At 49.0% G+C, this 14166-nt stretch overlaps 1 protein-coding gene across 7 annotated transcripts in view; it reads right to left on the bottom strand.

The window, feature by feature from the left end:
• The window catches only part of ASAP2 (ArfGAP with SH3 domain, ankyrin repeat and PH domain 2), a 168161-nt gene that overhangs the window by 71133 nt on the left and 82862 nt on the right, over window positions 1–14166 (bottom strand). For 6 of the 7 annotated variants that reach the window (XR_010405406.1, XR_010405405.1, XM_045884057.3 and 3 more), the window contains exons 4-5: window positions 3673–3747; window positions 1926–1975 (exon numbers count right to left, since the gene is read on the bottom strand). Coding sequence is in view for 5 of the 7 variants with exons in the window: in XM_045884057.3 (XP_045740013.1) it covers window positions 1926–1975; window positions 3673–3747 (125 nt within the window). In the remaining 2 variants the exon portion in view is untranslated. Of the gene's footprint in view, window positions 1–1925; window positions 1976–3672; window positions 3748–10861; window positions 10989–14166 lie in introns of all 7 variants that reach the window. The other variant, XM_064571842.1, reaches the window with a different exon arrangement.

Raw genomic sequence — 14166 nt, forward strand, 5'->3', positions numbered from 1 at the left:
TAGGGCAGCACTTTGTCTGTCTGTGTGTCCACTGAGCAGCACAAAAGGGGGCTGCAGGCAGGAGACTCCCTCCCTCCTCCACTTTCTCCCTGCCCCTCACCACCCGCCTCCTGGCCGAATGAGGTCTTGCCAGGGCTCTGCCTTGACTGGGACAGTGCTCATTGTTGCAGAACAAATCTCAAGCATAAATGGTGAAAGAGTTATTTTTAAAACTTACCTGAGAATTATCTGAAGCTTTCAACACTCTCAAATTCTGGGATTTTGTGAGTAATTCTGTCTTCACTCTATCTATGTATATCCTGATTTTACAGAATTTGATCTCATTCTCCTTTCGGAACCAGAAGACTCTCTCTGGCAACCCTCTTCAAAACCCCCTTTGTGCCCCCGGTTCGGTAATACACAGAAGCGTCTCCTTGGAGGCACCCGAGGGTGGAAGCAACAGCAGCTGAATGGAAAGCCACCTCCTGGCTCTGGCTCAATGACCCTCTCACTAGCTGACCAGCAGCAAAGCACCAAGTCTTGGCTTCCTGTCTACAAAGATCCTTTCCCTGTCGAGTGCACTGCATGGGTGTGCAGAGGAAGGATGCTAAGGGCCAGCAGCTTCTCTGGTTGGACAGACCTTCAAGGTACTCTAACACAATCTGTGCTTATATGTGAATGTATGCCATCAGTGAAATCCGGATTTTGGGGATCCAGGCAACTCCGAGTATGGAAATTTGGGTATGGAAATTTAAGATTTCCAGGAGGGGACAAATGTTAAAGGTTTGGTATTCCTGAGTTTGAGCTTTGTGATCCTTCACCCAAGGCTGGTTTTATTTTATTTTATTTTTTTAAAGATTTTATTTATTTATTTGTCAGAGAGAGAGTGCGCGTGTGCACAAGCTGGGGGAGCGGCAGGCAGAGGGAGAAGCAGGCTCCCCGCGGAGCAAGAAGCTGGATGCAGAATTTGATCCCAGGACCCCAGGATCATGATCTGAGCTATTAACTGACTGAGCCACCCAGGCGTCCCCCAAGGCTGGTTTTAAAAACAAAACACACACACATCCCAAGTCCAATTACGTAGAGCTACATCTGGAACAGCTTTCTTCTTAACACCTCTCACTTTACCAGATGGCTTCATGTTAAAGTTTCTATTTCCACTCAGAAAACTCTACATTGTTACCCACTGCACAGTAATTACAAAGCAAACATGAGACATTTAAAAATATTTTCTCTCGAGTATTTACAGTAATTGAAACCACTGTCCCCACAATCACCAGCCCAATCCCAGCGAGCTGAACCCTCCCATGCTGGGAAGGAGAGACTGTGATCCGAAATGTGCCCATGACTGACATGGGCCAGGAGCAGTCCCATCTTCAGTGGAAACCGACTGAGCCTTCTTCATGTTCTTACGGCAGATGAAGCGATCGAATAAGGCTAGCGTGGGGTGCCTCTTTTCTCTCTCTTTCTACACCAAGGGACTGGTGTTTTAGGGAAATTCAGACAGAGCTACAAGCAGACGGCTCTTGCAAATCACCAGGAAGATGAAGTCTGAAAACTGTGTTGCCGTAGTAAACGGTGACAAAGTGGGGAAAGCGTTTTTTTGTTTGTTTGTTTGTTTTCAAAAAAAAGGGAAAGAAACACCTGTCGACGAAACCTGGCCTTGATGTCCTTCAACGAGCTTTCTTGAAAATAACATTCTGTAACCATTACGACATCACAGAAAAGGGACCAGGAAAAACTCGTTTGAAGAGGTCCACGGCACCACTGAAATTTAGACACCGAGTGTGAAAGCATCTGGCGTCGTAATGAACCACAGCAACACAGGTTTAAGTGAATTCTTCCCTGGCTGAAGGTTTATTTAGAAAATACCTTCAAGCAATAAAAGCTCAATTTAAAATTAAGATCTCAAATTACCTACATTTTAAAAAAATGGAAACACTCACATTTTTGTTTCATAGTCCTTCCAAGCTTTATCAAAAGGCTTTTTCAGATCCTGTAAACAGAGAGGCATAAATTAAACAGAACCAATATTAACTTCTGGGCAAGACAACTTACTTATTCCTAGACTAGTCCTGAAAGGAGCATTAGTTTCTGTAATAAATGATGTATACAATTCCATGAAAAATAAAGAACTTAGAGCTCAGGCTTTGAATGCGACTAGCAGCTACGCCACATGCACACAGAACAAGTGGAAAATCCCAGCACACACGCACTGCCCAGCTACAGTGAGTAGGAACTCACGGCTCGTGGTGTGTGACCTATACTCCACCCAGAGAAACACCTCATCTGCAAGAGTTTTAGTACCTCTCTCTACAAAAAAAAAAAAAAAAAAAGATTCTGACTTTTTCAATGAATAGGAGAATGTCCCCTGAGAGATGTAACCCTGATTTGGGCCCAGCAAAAACGATATCAAAGCCATTCACCTTCTTCTGAGGTCTCCTGATTCCACTCTTCTATCTAGAACTTAGGACCTCCTACACTCTGATAAAGCCTGGCTCAAAGCATACTGAGCCACCGGAAAATTCTATCCAGTGGTTCCCCCCATTTATGTTCCCTTTAACAGGGTTCTTTTGTAAGAAAGAACCTCCTTTGGGGGGCTTATTTTTTATTTTTTGGCTCTTCACTGGCCTTATTATGACAAGGCCGAAGCTCCTAGCCCAGCATCTAAGGCCTTCCATGAACTTGGAAGCCTCATCTCCCACTCCTGCACCTCCCCAGACTCAGGGCATCAAACCATACAAAAAGCCTCAAGAGCAGCACCCTGTCACGCTTCTCCCTACCTGCATGTGTGTCCCTCTGCCTCGTGTGCCCTGCCCTCCCATTCTGCTGGCTAACTTGAGTTGGCTGATGTGTTCTCTAGGACCCTGGTCCGGGACGACGAGGAATGTTCCTCAGTGTCCTAACGGCTCGCGAGGCCCAGTGCTCCCTGCCCCAACAGCCCTGGCATGCTCTGGGAAGGAAATACTGAGAGGTCTCTGCAGAGGTCACAGAGATTGGCCAGCCTGGGCTTCCAGATGAGCCAGACGTGACTGGGAATCACGTGCAGATCCAATCAGAGAATTTGATCTAAGAACTGGGGCACAATCATCTGTCTTTCAGATCACACATCTGTTCGTGCCACCGACATGCAGAAGCGGCTATTGCTCGGCATCTGGTACAGATACCGCTCGAGCTGACTTCCTCACTCACATGTTCATGAAACAATTCACAGCAAGGCGCTTCCTGAACAGTGAACGTCCTTCGGAGGACAGAAAAAGAAAGTCCGTTCGAGCCTTACTGGTGCAGATTCTCCTGCCGGGAAACTACATCCTAGCAAGGACCCTTTGGCCAGTGGTCAGCCAGCGACACGCCGGCCAGAAAACCACACTTCCCTGCACAGGCTCCCCTGCTCAACCGACAGAGCGCGAAAACCATTCACAGGCTTCAAGAGAGCTGCTTCTTTCCCTTCCCACCCTCCTCCCCTTCCCACATTTACAGCACCAACAAGGTGGCCAGAAGGGCCTTGGGGCACCATCGGTAGGACTGAAAGGTGGTGCCAACGTAGCAGATCAAGGGAACCTGAGGCAGCAAGAAGCCATCATGCCATCCAGGAGGAAGGCATGTGTGTGCCGTGCCCCGACAGGCCAGCATGACCGTGACTCTACGTCCCCCAGTGACTGTTCCCAGTGAGCTGGGTGGTCGATGGCTTACCCCTTTCACTCCTTTCAGGTCTCCTTTCAGCAAACTGTCCAGGGGGAAGGAGATGATGTTGTTCATATTCTGAATCTAAAAAGCAAACAAAATTCTTATTCGATGTCTTTTTTTTTTAAAGATTTTATTTATTTATTTGACTGAGAGAGAGAGAGCAAGAGCCGGAACACAAGCAGGGGGAGTGGAGAGGGAGAAGCAGGCTTCCTGCGGAGCAGGGAGCCTGATGCAGGACTCGATCCCAGGACCCTGGGATCATGACCTGAGCCGAAGGCAGACGCTTAACCGACTGAGCCACACAGGCGTCCCTCAATGTCCTTTTTAATCTGAAGTACGGACAGCAAGATCTTAGAGAACACCTGGTAATAATTAACCTCCCCTGAAAACCTGGCCGGCACGAGCAGGACAGCCTTATTCATTCCTATGCTCCTTGTGGTGGTCGTACCTTGCCAATAAAAACATAACTCTCAGAAAGTCTGTATTTCTCTATTCTTCACAACAATAACAGCCTTCTATTAAACTATTTAGTTTGTGAGAAGATCATCATTATGACAAAGAAAAATTATTTCAAAACAATCACTGACAGAACCACTTTAAAGGTACCGAATAGAATTCACAAACACACACTTCCTGCTCTCACTCACAGCTCCAATGTTCTGGGCTACGCTTCACTGAAGTCTCAGGGCCCACAGACCCCAATCTCCCCAGAAAAGCCCCCCACAGGGGAACTCAGAATGAAGAAGAGAATCTCTTCTTCTTGGTGAATGTGTAGGAGCCAATGTTCAGAGAGAGGAAGAGAAATGAGTGTGTGTGTTGCATGTGTTGTGTGTGTGAGGTGTGGGGTGTATGTGGGACGTGTGGTATGTGTGTGTGTGTTGCTGGAAAAGGAGAAAAATGAGAGAAGGGGGGAGGGAGGTCTTGAGCTGCTCTGTTCTTCTCCCTGAAGCAAGAAGGCCAGGGACGGAGGCTTAGCACATTGTCACCACGGATTAACTTGACTAGAACCAAACCCTCCGGACACACACTCAGAGCACACTCACGGCAAGCACGGCTGCCCCTGCTGGCCTCAAATGTGGGAAGCTAAGACACCAAGCTTCAGTTGGGGACAGTCAGGTACTGGCTCCCTGTGTTCTGAGGCCCATGCAGTCCCTCCCCGGCAATCAGCTGAGGATCTACCTTCTCCTCGCCCCGGCTTAGCGCACCGCTGCCGTGAGTCAACACGCATGCCAGCTGGCAATGCTGGGGCCTTGGGGCACATGTCACTTTGGGGTACACACACCTAGATTATGGGCCCATAAAAGAGGAGCGACAAGTAAGGACTCTGGAACCATGTGCATTTATTCTTACCACTGAGCAGAGGAAATTTTTAATTTTAGTAGAATTACCTTGAATAGGAAAACCAACTCTAGGCACAATTTTCCAGGCAACATGGGATCCGATTTTCATGTACTATTTGGCATATGAAACCTCAAAATGGGAGGGACAAACGGACTAGAAAAATCCCTGCAGAGGTGACAACCCTGCACCCAGCCACCAACCGTGCCAAATACACAGCCGACTCACGACCGTCCTTTCAGAAATGCCTTCTTTGGGTAACATTTGTCCGAGGCTTCCACAACTCAACGTTTGTCACGTACCTGGCAGCCCTCCAAGGCACACTGTAATCAGCAGGGACTTGCGAGGATTAGCCTGAAGAGTTAGATTTTTAAACACCGAGAAGCGGAGTTTAAGGCGAGGTCTTCCGATGACTGGAAGGAACAGTGGCAAACAAAGGGCCGTGCTGGTGAATCATCTCTAATGCAAACACACCTGGCTTGCACTGTAAACCGAGGCAGGAGGGAATCCGAGGGCAGACTGCCACACGCCTGTCTCCTTCCACACCTCCACCCCCCACCAGGACACCTGCTGGCAACTACGCGCCCAAGCCCGCTGCCACCGCAACCCCACCCGGCTGCCCCCGGCAGGTCCCTCCCGCCGGGCTCCGCTCTGCTCTGCCTTGCGGACCAGTTGCTCACCCACGAACTCCCCACTTGCCATTCTTGCCGCCATGTTCCTGGATGGGTCTCTCTGCCCCTTTTCTGGACTGAGGCTCCTGGCCACCGGCCCCTGCTCTCTGCCTGACCCACCCCCTCCTCTGCAGCACTGTCGGATTCATCTGGGGTGGTGTCCCTGATAAAGGTTAAACCGACTCCTGCCCTTGGGACCCTCCACGGTCCAACCCCCTTCGCCACTTTTCATCTTTATATCTGGCCAAGTGGAAGTCCTTGCTGTTCTCTGCTTGTGCTCAGTCTGCTCTACCCTGCTGAGTGTCCTCCCAATTCCCTCCCCCCAAAGCCTTCCCATCCATCAGGCTTTCCCCAGATGCTACCTTCTCCATTAACATCCCCCCAGCTGCCAGGAGGAAGTGATCCCTCCCTTCTAAATCCTCCAATGTGTATATATTTTTAATTTCTTCAGGCACTTGACAGGTCCTACCCTGCTTCACCTCAGCAGTCTCACATCATACATCCTAAAGGACAGCTTTAAGTGCACTTCATTTTATATTCTCCGTGGCACCTAGCACAGGGCTTGGCCCAGAGCAGGTGCTTGAGAAACACAGACTGAGTAAATCAATATACTGAAGTATTTTTCTGAGCATCTAATACATAAGAGACAGACTCTAGAGATATATTGATACCTTTAAACTAAACGTCATAGAGCAAATGTATATGTGAATTCATTATTCTGTTCATCATGTATTTATTGAGCATGTATTTTATAGGCAGCAACTAGCTGGCTACAAAGATAAAAACACAATGCCTGCCATCTCAAGAGGAAGAATAAAGAAATACACACCAAGAATTGAACACAGAAAGTCTAAGACATAGCACATGCAGCGTATTTTACTCTGTACAGACACCAGTGGCTCCTTGTGGAGAGAGACAATGACCAGCTCTGGGCAGCCGGGAGGGCCAACCTGTGCTTGGGCAAGAGGGGCCTGTCCCAGTTACTGAGCCTCGTGACACTGCCCATCCATCCACACAGTCACAAAGAGCCATGGCTAAGAGTCAAAGGCACAGATCAATTTGCTCCCGAACGTTGCCTAGAGAGGAGCCAACACAGAGCCATCTTGGACGAGCAAGTGCAAGAAAGGGCAGCAAACACAGCCTGAAGGGGGAACATCAGAGCTGCCCAGGGTGGTCCCAAGGGCAGGAGTCGGTTTAACCTTTATCAAGGCACCAGCACAACTCAATCATACAGTGGGTGGGGGGGGAAAAAGAACAAGGTGCTTACAGATTAAAAATCTTATTACTAGAAAGAAGTCTAGTGGGTTTGTTACAAGAGGCATGTTTAGTAAGTAGCAGTGTATATGGATGGATGAGTGAGGAAAACAAGATTCTCTACAGCAGGGGGAAAGAACGCACAATTCGGTTTATAAATCTATTTTAAGACTATTTGTTATTTAATTCAAACAAGAAAGTAGGTACTGATAGACAGGTGTTACGTCCAGGAGAGGTAAACTAAGCTTTGGTATTTAGAGTGAAACAGTAAAGTCGGAAACTGACAGCTATCCGTCGGGCTGGCTTGCTCTCAGTCTCGATGCCGTGGATGGGCCACAGCCTACTGTAACCAGGACAGGACACAGCCACGATGCCGTGGATGGGCCCACGGCCCACTGTGACCAGGACAGGACACAGCCATGATGCCATGGATGGGCCCACGGCCTACTGTGACCAGGACAGGACACAGCCACAGGACAGGACACAGCCATGATGCCGTGGATGGGCCCACGGCCCACTGTGACCAGGACAGGACACAACCACGATGCCGTGGATGGGCCCACGGCCTACTGTGACCAGGACAGGACACAGCCATGATGCCATGGATGGGCCCACGGCCTACTGTGACCAGGACAGGACACAGCCACGATGCCGTGGATGGGCCCACGGCCCACTGTGACCAGGACAGGACACAACCACTACAGCTGCCAGGGAGATGCACAGGGTCCTCAGGGAGTGACAGGGATGAAGCTGAAGAGGCACAGAGGGCTAGCAGACAAAGATGGACTAGACAGAACCTCAGTCCCCAGGAACTCACCATCTAATAGGAAAGATAAAGCCCACAATTAAGTAAGCAAACTGCCCTGTGAAAACTCCGAAGAGCCATAAATAAAGCACCATGGAATTTCTAAGAAAAGAAAATTACTTTTAGTCTGGACACCAGGGAAATCTTTGCTGACCGGGGGTTATGTGAGATAGACCTTCAAAAGAGGGAGCATTTCGTCTTGCAAGATGGGGTGAAGCTATCCCGGGCAAAAGGAGCAGGGTGGGGAAGTGAGCAAAGGCCCACGGCAGCCACATGAGCAGAGGGGCAGGGAAGACAATGCTGAGAAGTCCGGGTGCCAGATGGACCAAAGGGGTTCTGGCCTTTGTTCCAGGGGACTTTTCTTGCTGGAGTTGTTCAAATGTCTAAAATAAGAAACTATTACTTGTCAGAAAATAATTAGCTTAATTATTAGAAAAGAGACAGAAAGTAGATCAGTGGTTGCCTGGGGCTGGGGGTTAACTGTGAGAGGACATGAGGGACCTTACTGGGGGCAGAAACTGTCTCCAGGCTGATGTATGGTCACGGCTACACCACTTACTTGGTAGAGTTACTAGAAATCACTGACTTATATACTTGAAATGGGTGAGATCTACGATATGTGAAATATACTTCAATAAAGCTGTTTTTTTAAAAAGAAATACACGATTACAAATACAAACAGAATCCCCATCAGTGGATACATTAATCCAGCTTCGTACTCCTGGACGTGAGCCTCTGCATTTACAGGCTCCGTGTACGCAAACCGCACAGCACAGAGGCAATTTGACTCAGGGTGAGCGTCTCAGGAAATGACTGCTCGCGTCTCTGCCTGGGCTGGAGAACGGAAGCACTGGAGCCCAGATGCTCTGTCTTGGCAAGAGTGCCCTGCGGTATGAAGGTTGGGCTCTGAATCTTTCTCTGACTGTGTGCTGGGGCAGCCCCGGAGCCCCAGGGCCACAGATGCACTGCCTTCTGTTCTGGCCAGCAGGGGTGAAAACCACAGCCAAAACTAGTACACATCCTTGTGCTCAGCAGCCTTGGCCTCAATTCATGAGTAATGAAATTTTTATGATCTATGGGAAGAATTAAATTATCCCTGGGTAATCCAACCAGAATACTTCCTCAGTGCCAAGCAAGTACTGTGCTTTCTCTTACACTCTTGATTTACTTTCAACACATATATTTTATAAAATGGCTTTTTGAAACACCAAGCATGATCTGATTATAAATTATGAAGCTCAATTGCTGCTGTTGACTATGGATCTAATACCAATAGCAAACAATCTTTTTTTATTATTATTAAAGTTTTTATTTAAGTAATCTCTACATCCAACTTGGGCTCGAACTCATAACCCCGGGATCAAGAGTCGCATGTCTAGGCGCCCTGCAAACAGGCAATCTTGAAAGTAACAATCCTCCCTTCTCTCTCTTCCTGTCTTCACTTGGAAAAGTCTGACAAGATGAATCAGTAAGTAGTCAAAAGTCTGTAATCTCACAAGGAGAAATAAAATGATTCAGTTGTAGGGCAGACCAGACTAGCCAGCAGAGATCAAGAACAACCTGAGCATGCGATTGCCACTGACTGGTGAACAAACATGGACAAGGAGATGAGTGGAAGTTGGGGGAAGTCAGAGCCAGCCAACAGCCACCTTTCCATGCTGTTCTTCCTATTTTTTTTTTGTTGGGGGGCGGGATTCCTTAAAATTCCTTGTCCTTAGCTTTGTCACTTCCACACTCTGTAAAATCTTTCCACTTTCCCTCCTATGCTTCCTCAGCTCACAAGGGCACCATCTTGCCTGCTCCTTTAGCTCGGTCACTGGTGACCACCTGCTGCTGACCCAGCCAAGGCTCCATCTTGGTCCCACTGTACAACTCGCCTGGAAACCTCAGTGCTGCCTCCTCCTTGACTTAGGCAATGAGCAAGATGGCTCTGCCAAATGATCTTGCCCAAGAGGATCCATCTAGAAGCCTGAACCTAGACAGGATCTCCGATTTTTAGGAAGCCGCACGAGAAGAGAGAATCACAACCGGGAAAGTTGCTGGGCAGACTTCCTACGTCCAGGCCTGAATCTAGAAAACAATAGGTCTTCCCAGGCTCCCCTCCAAAATCCTTAATAGAGTCCAATTCTCTTTGGGGATAATCAGCTTGTCCTTAAAAGGCCAATGTATCGCTATATAAAACATGGCCAAAGAATCTCACTGAGACTTACCTGTGTCACGTAAATTTATTTTAATCTGCCTCATTCATGAGAAGCCTGAGGCAGACGACACTTTGAGATCTGTGGTGTTTTTCTTTTCTTTTTAACGTGAGCAAATGCTGCTCAATTACAAAATTAAATAAGTAAAAGCAAGGCTTCCAAGAATAACCAACCACAAGGAGGCCCAGCACCTCCTTGTCAGCGTGGAGGGTTGCAAAAAGACCTCAGACCTCACTGATTCAAATAAGGGCATAATTCTTCCCAGAGGCTTCAGTATTACTAAGCATAAGTATGTATGAAACAGTCATCACCTGCAGGAAACTTCAAGTTCTTTCCGGGAGCCAGAGCCTAAGACCCAGGAGGGCGTGTGGGGGGTGCTGCGAGGTGTGTTAGAGTAGCAGGTAAGACCACACGCCTGTGCTGTCCAGCGTGCTAGGCCCTGGCTGCACACACCCACTCACATTCAAATGGATTACAATTAAGTCAAGTTAAAGACCGAGTTCCTTAGCTGCACTAGCTATATTTCAAGTGCTCAAGAGCTACACGTGGCTACTGGCTTATTATATGGGAGCAGATACCGACCATTTCCATCCATGCAAAAGTTCTATTGAACAGCACTGCCTTAACCCAATAGCTTAAACAAATTTTAAGCAGCTTTATTAAGGTAAAATCAACATATAATATGCTACGCACATTTTAAAGTGTACAATTTGGTAAGTCATGACATATATACACACACACACCCATCAAACCATCGCCAAAATCCAGATAGTGAACATACCCGTCCCCCTAAAAGTTTCTTTGTGCCCCTTTTGCAATCCCCATCTCCCAGCTCCTCAGTCCCTGGGCAGCCACTGATCTACTTCTGTCACCAGAGAACAGTTTGCATTGCCCAGAACTGTACATATCTGGGATCACGTGACACGTACTTCTCTCTGTGGCTGCCTTCGTATCTGCTTTGAGAGGAGATTCCTACTTGGAGAGCCATCCATGCTGGGGCATCAACAGTCCACTCCTGTTCCTCGCTGAGCACTGCTCCACGGCTTGTCCTGACACCTGCTCAAAGACTTCGGAGTTATTTCCAGTTTGAGGGCTACTACACATCTTACAAATAAAGGTGCTATGATGATTCGTGGGATGGGACTCTCAAATTGTGGTCGGAAGGCCCTTTGAGAGGTGACATTTGAGCAGTGGAGAAAGGGAGCCACAGAGCCAGGGGAGAATCTGGTGGAAGAGCATTCCTGGCAGAGGGAACTTAACAAGAAGGCCCAAGGTAGCAGTTGCCTGGTGGATTCAAAGAAGTTTTCTATGTGCTTTCCAAAGACTGTTTATCTGAAAGAATGGGCACCCAGGCAAAGAGGTTTTTGGAGAAGCAGAAGGTATTAGGTAAAATGGCCTAAATCCCTAAATGGCACTGGGCCGTTTGACCTCATTTAACCCTTACAACTATTCTGAGAAGCAGGTGTTGTTATCCCCATTTTACAGATTCACAAAGCAAGAGAGGGCTAAGTTACCCACTTGGCCCCCAGATCCCACTAAGAAGCAGAGCTGAGCCGAGAGGCTGAAGGCAGAGCTTGTCCCAAAATTTCGCTGCCAGCGACGGACTCACACACTCCCCAAGACCGGAGCAGAAGGAGCTGGGAGGCTGAACACAGGCTTCCCTCTGAGGAGCCGCCTACGTCAGAGTCGCCTTCTAGTTCCTTCTTGCACAAGCGGTTCGTCAGGAGAACCATCCGGGTCACTTTCGCTCCTGGGATCCGTGAAGACACTTCTTCCCTGGCTGGGCGACGGTGCTGGCTGGGGTCTACCGTCCCGCACCCACCCCCACGCGGGGCGCCGGCGAACACATGCTCCCAGGCCGCCTTCTTTGGCAGCAGAACCGCTCTGCTGGTTTGTATAATTAAAAAGGAGCGGGGAGCCCACGCTGATCTTGAGTTAAGTTTAACACAAACTGAGAGATCAAAACCAGCCAATTGCCAAAAACGCACACTGGCGACTTTCACACCAGAGACACGACGGGATACAGCTCCTGGCTTCTGCCTTACCCACCGCGTCTCCGCCAGTCACACTGCTTGGATCTTTCAGGTTCTAAGTGGAGAGAAAATAGTGACCCTTCGCCCTCTTCTCCATTAGAGGCTAGATGTTGAAACTGCACACTTCAGCCTACCTGCAGCCATGCTGAAAACCCGCAGACAGCCGACTCTGAGGCACTGGGGGAGCACCAGAACCATCCAGAATTCCACAATGTCTCCAGAAGCCCACGGGACATGAAAATGAAGCCATCGACCAAAAATGAAAGCACCTTTTCAAACATCTTGCCTCCTAGAATCCGAGGCTGGGAGATACTTGCGGGCCTCAGTGAGGCCCAAGCATCACCGTCTCCATGTCCCCGGGGGTAAGCCTCACCCGGCTGTCCTCTAACAGTAGCCAGCTCCTGCTGAGGTCAGCGTCACGGGGAAACTTTGTAGAGGTGCACATGGTTAGGAACTCTGGGAAGGGGCCCAACCAAGTGTTCTAACAACCCTCCAGGTGCTGCCGCTGCCCCAAAGTTTGAGAACCACCATTCAGTAGGTGTGGCGGGGGGCCGTGATTTTTATTCTAACAAGTTCCAGGGACTGCACTTTGAGAACCTCTGCTCTAGCTGCTTCTCAAACTGCAGGTGCCTACCCATCCCCTAGGGATCTTATGAAGTGCAGATTCTGGTGCAGTAGGTCTAGAGAAGGGCCTGGGAGTCTGCATCTCTAAGAAGCCCCAGGTGATTCCACTTGAGTCAAGGCTAGGGCCTCTGGGGGCGGGGATGACACAATGTCCAAATGCTTTGTAAACTGGAATCTGGGATATGCAAGCACTGGTATGGTTTGCCAAGTTTTCGATTTTAGGGAATGACTGATTAATAGCTGAAAATTCCCAAAGAAAGGGGAATGTACGTGGAGAAGCTAGGACCTGGAATTTATCTACACAAATTGGCTGAAGACTCCCCACGGAGGAGCAGGGGCCGGACTCCTGGCGGAGCACCTCACCGACAGGAGGAGACACAGGAAGCAGAGCTCTGACAGCTCACAGACCCCTTTCTGTACCATCCTCCAGCCACCAGCTCCGGCCCTTTGTCACTTTACCCTTTCCTCATCAACCTTGCCTGCTGTCTCCTCCACCTACAGCTTCTCCTCCTGCTACTGCAACTTGTCCCCTGCTTTTACCCAGGCAGGAGAAAGGTCCCTATGGCCTCCTGATCACTGGGGCCGCTCATCTGGCTGTCTCTTCCTGCTCTGCGGCTGCCAGGACAGCTGACCCTCCGCCTTCATCCACATCTCCTACTCCCGTCTGTCCACACATTCTTAGATTTCACAAAAGCTTCTTTTAAAGTTCGAGGTCCCCTACATCATGGCGGTTGTCCCTTTTAATAGCCAACAATGGAGGAAACACAGGATGGTGAGAGAGAACAGAGACAAACCGTGTTTGGAGCTCATTAACACTTCACAAGATCAGTCCCTAACGGTGCGTCCTCCATGCATCTGACAAGTCACTACAGACATGTGCGAGGCACGTGTTCATAAACCTTGCCATCATGCCCATGTGCAGATGGACCCGAGGACACCTTGTGACGCCCCACAGGACTCCCCAGCCTCACCTCCACCCCAGGGACGCAAGGATCCAAGGCGGGGGCCGCACCCTCAGGGCTCTGTGGCATTCGCTATGGCCATCGGAGCACGCACTGTTTCTAATAAAAGCGTCTTTGTGCCCCTGCCCAGAGGGCAGCACTCAGCACCTGGACAGTGCAAGAGCGGGCCCGGTACCCAGCAGGCGATCCATCACCCCCCTCAGTTCAGCTCTCCTCCCTCTGGAGGCCTAGTTCCCACCCCCAGCTTTTCCCACGTTCTCTCACTTCTACAGGTCCGTGTACCGGGGGAAGACAATGAGGTAGTCCTGCCGGTCCAAAAGAAAAAAAAGGAAAGGAAAAGGAAAGAAACAGTATCAAAGTACATTCACAAATATTAGGTGTCTGTGCTATAACAAGATACAGGCTCTCACATTAGCTTTACTGCTTTTGTTGTTCTGGTCAAACTAAGGATGTGCTTTCATTTTTGGTCAGGGATTTGAGAGCGTAGGAAGCAGCTTACAGGGCTAAAGTCCTGTAAGTCTAAGACAAAGATTTTCCAACTGTGTATTAGGCCAGTTAAGAAGTCAGTGGGAAGGTTTCTAGGCATCCAGAGTAACCGTCAGTAGGCCTGTCCAC

The sequence above is a fragment of the Mirounga angustirostris genome, unplaced genomic scaffold (assembly GCF_029215605.1).
Source record: "Mirounga angustirostris isolate CCGP_5_RB_7025 unplaced genomic scaffold, mMirAng1.0.hap1 SCAF_10, whole genome shotgun sequence".
In the NCBI taxonomy this organism is placed as follows: Eukaryota; Metazoa; Chordata; class Mammalia; order Carnivora; family Phocidae; genus Mirounga; species Mirounga angustirostris.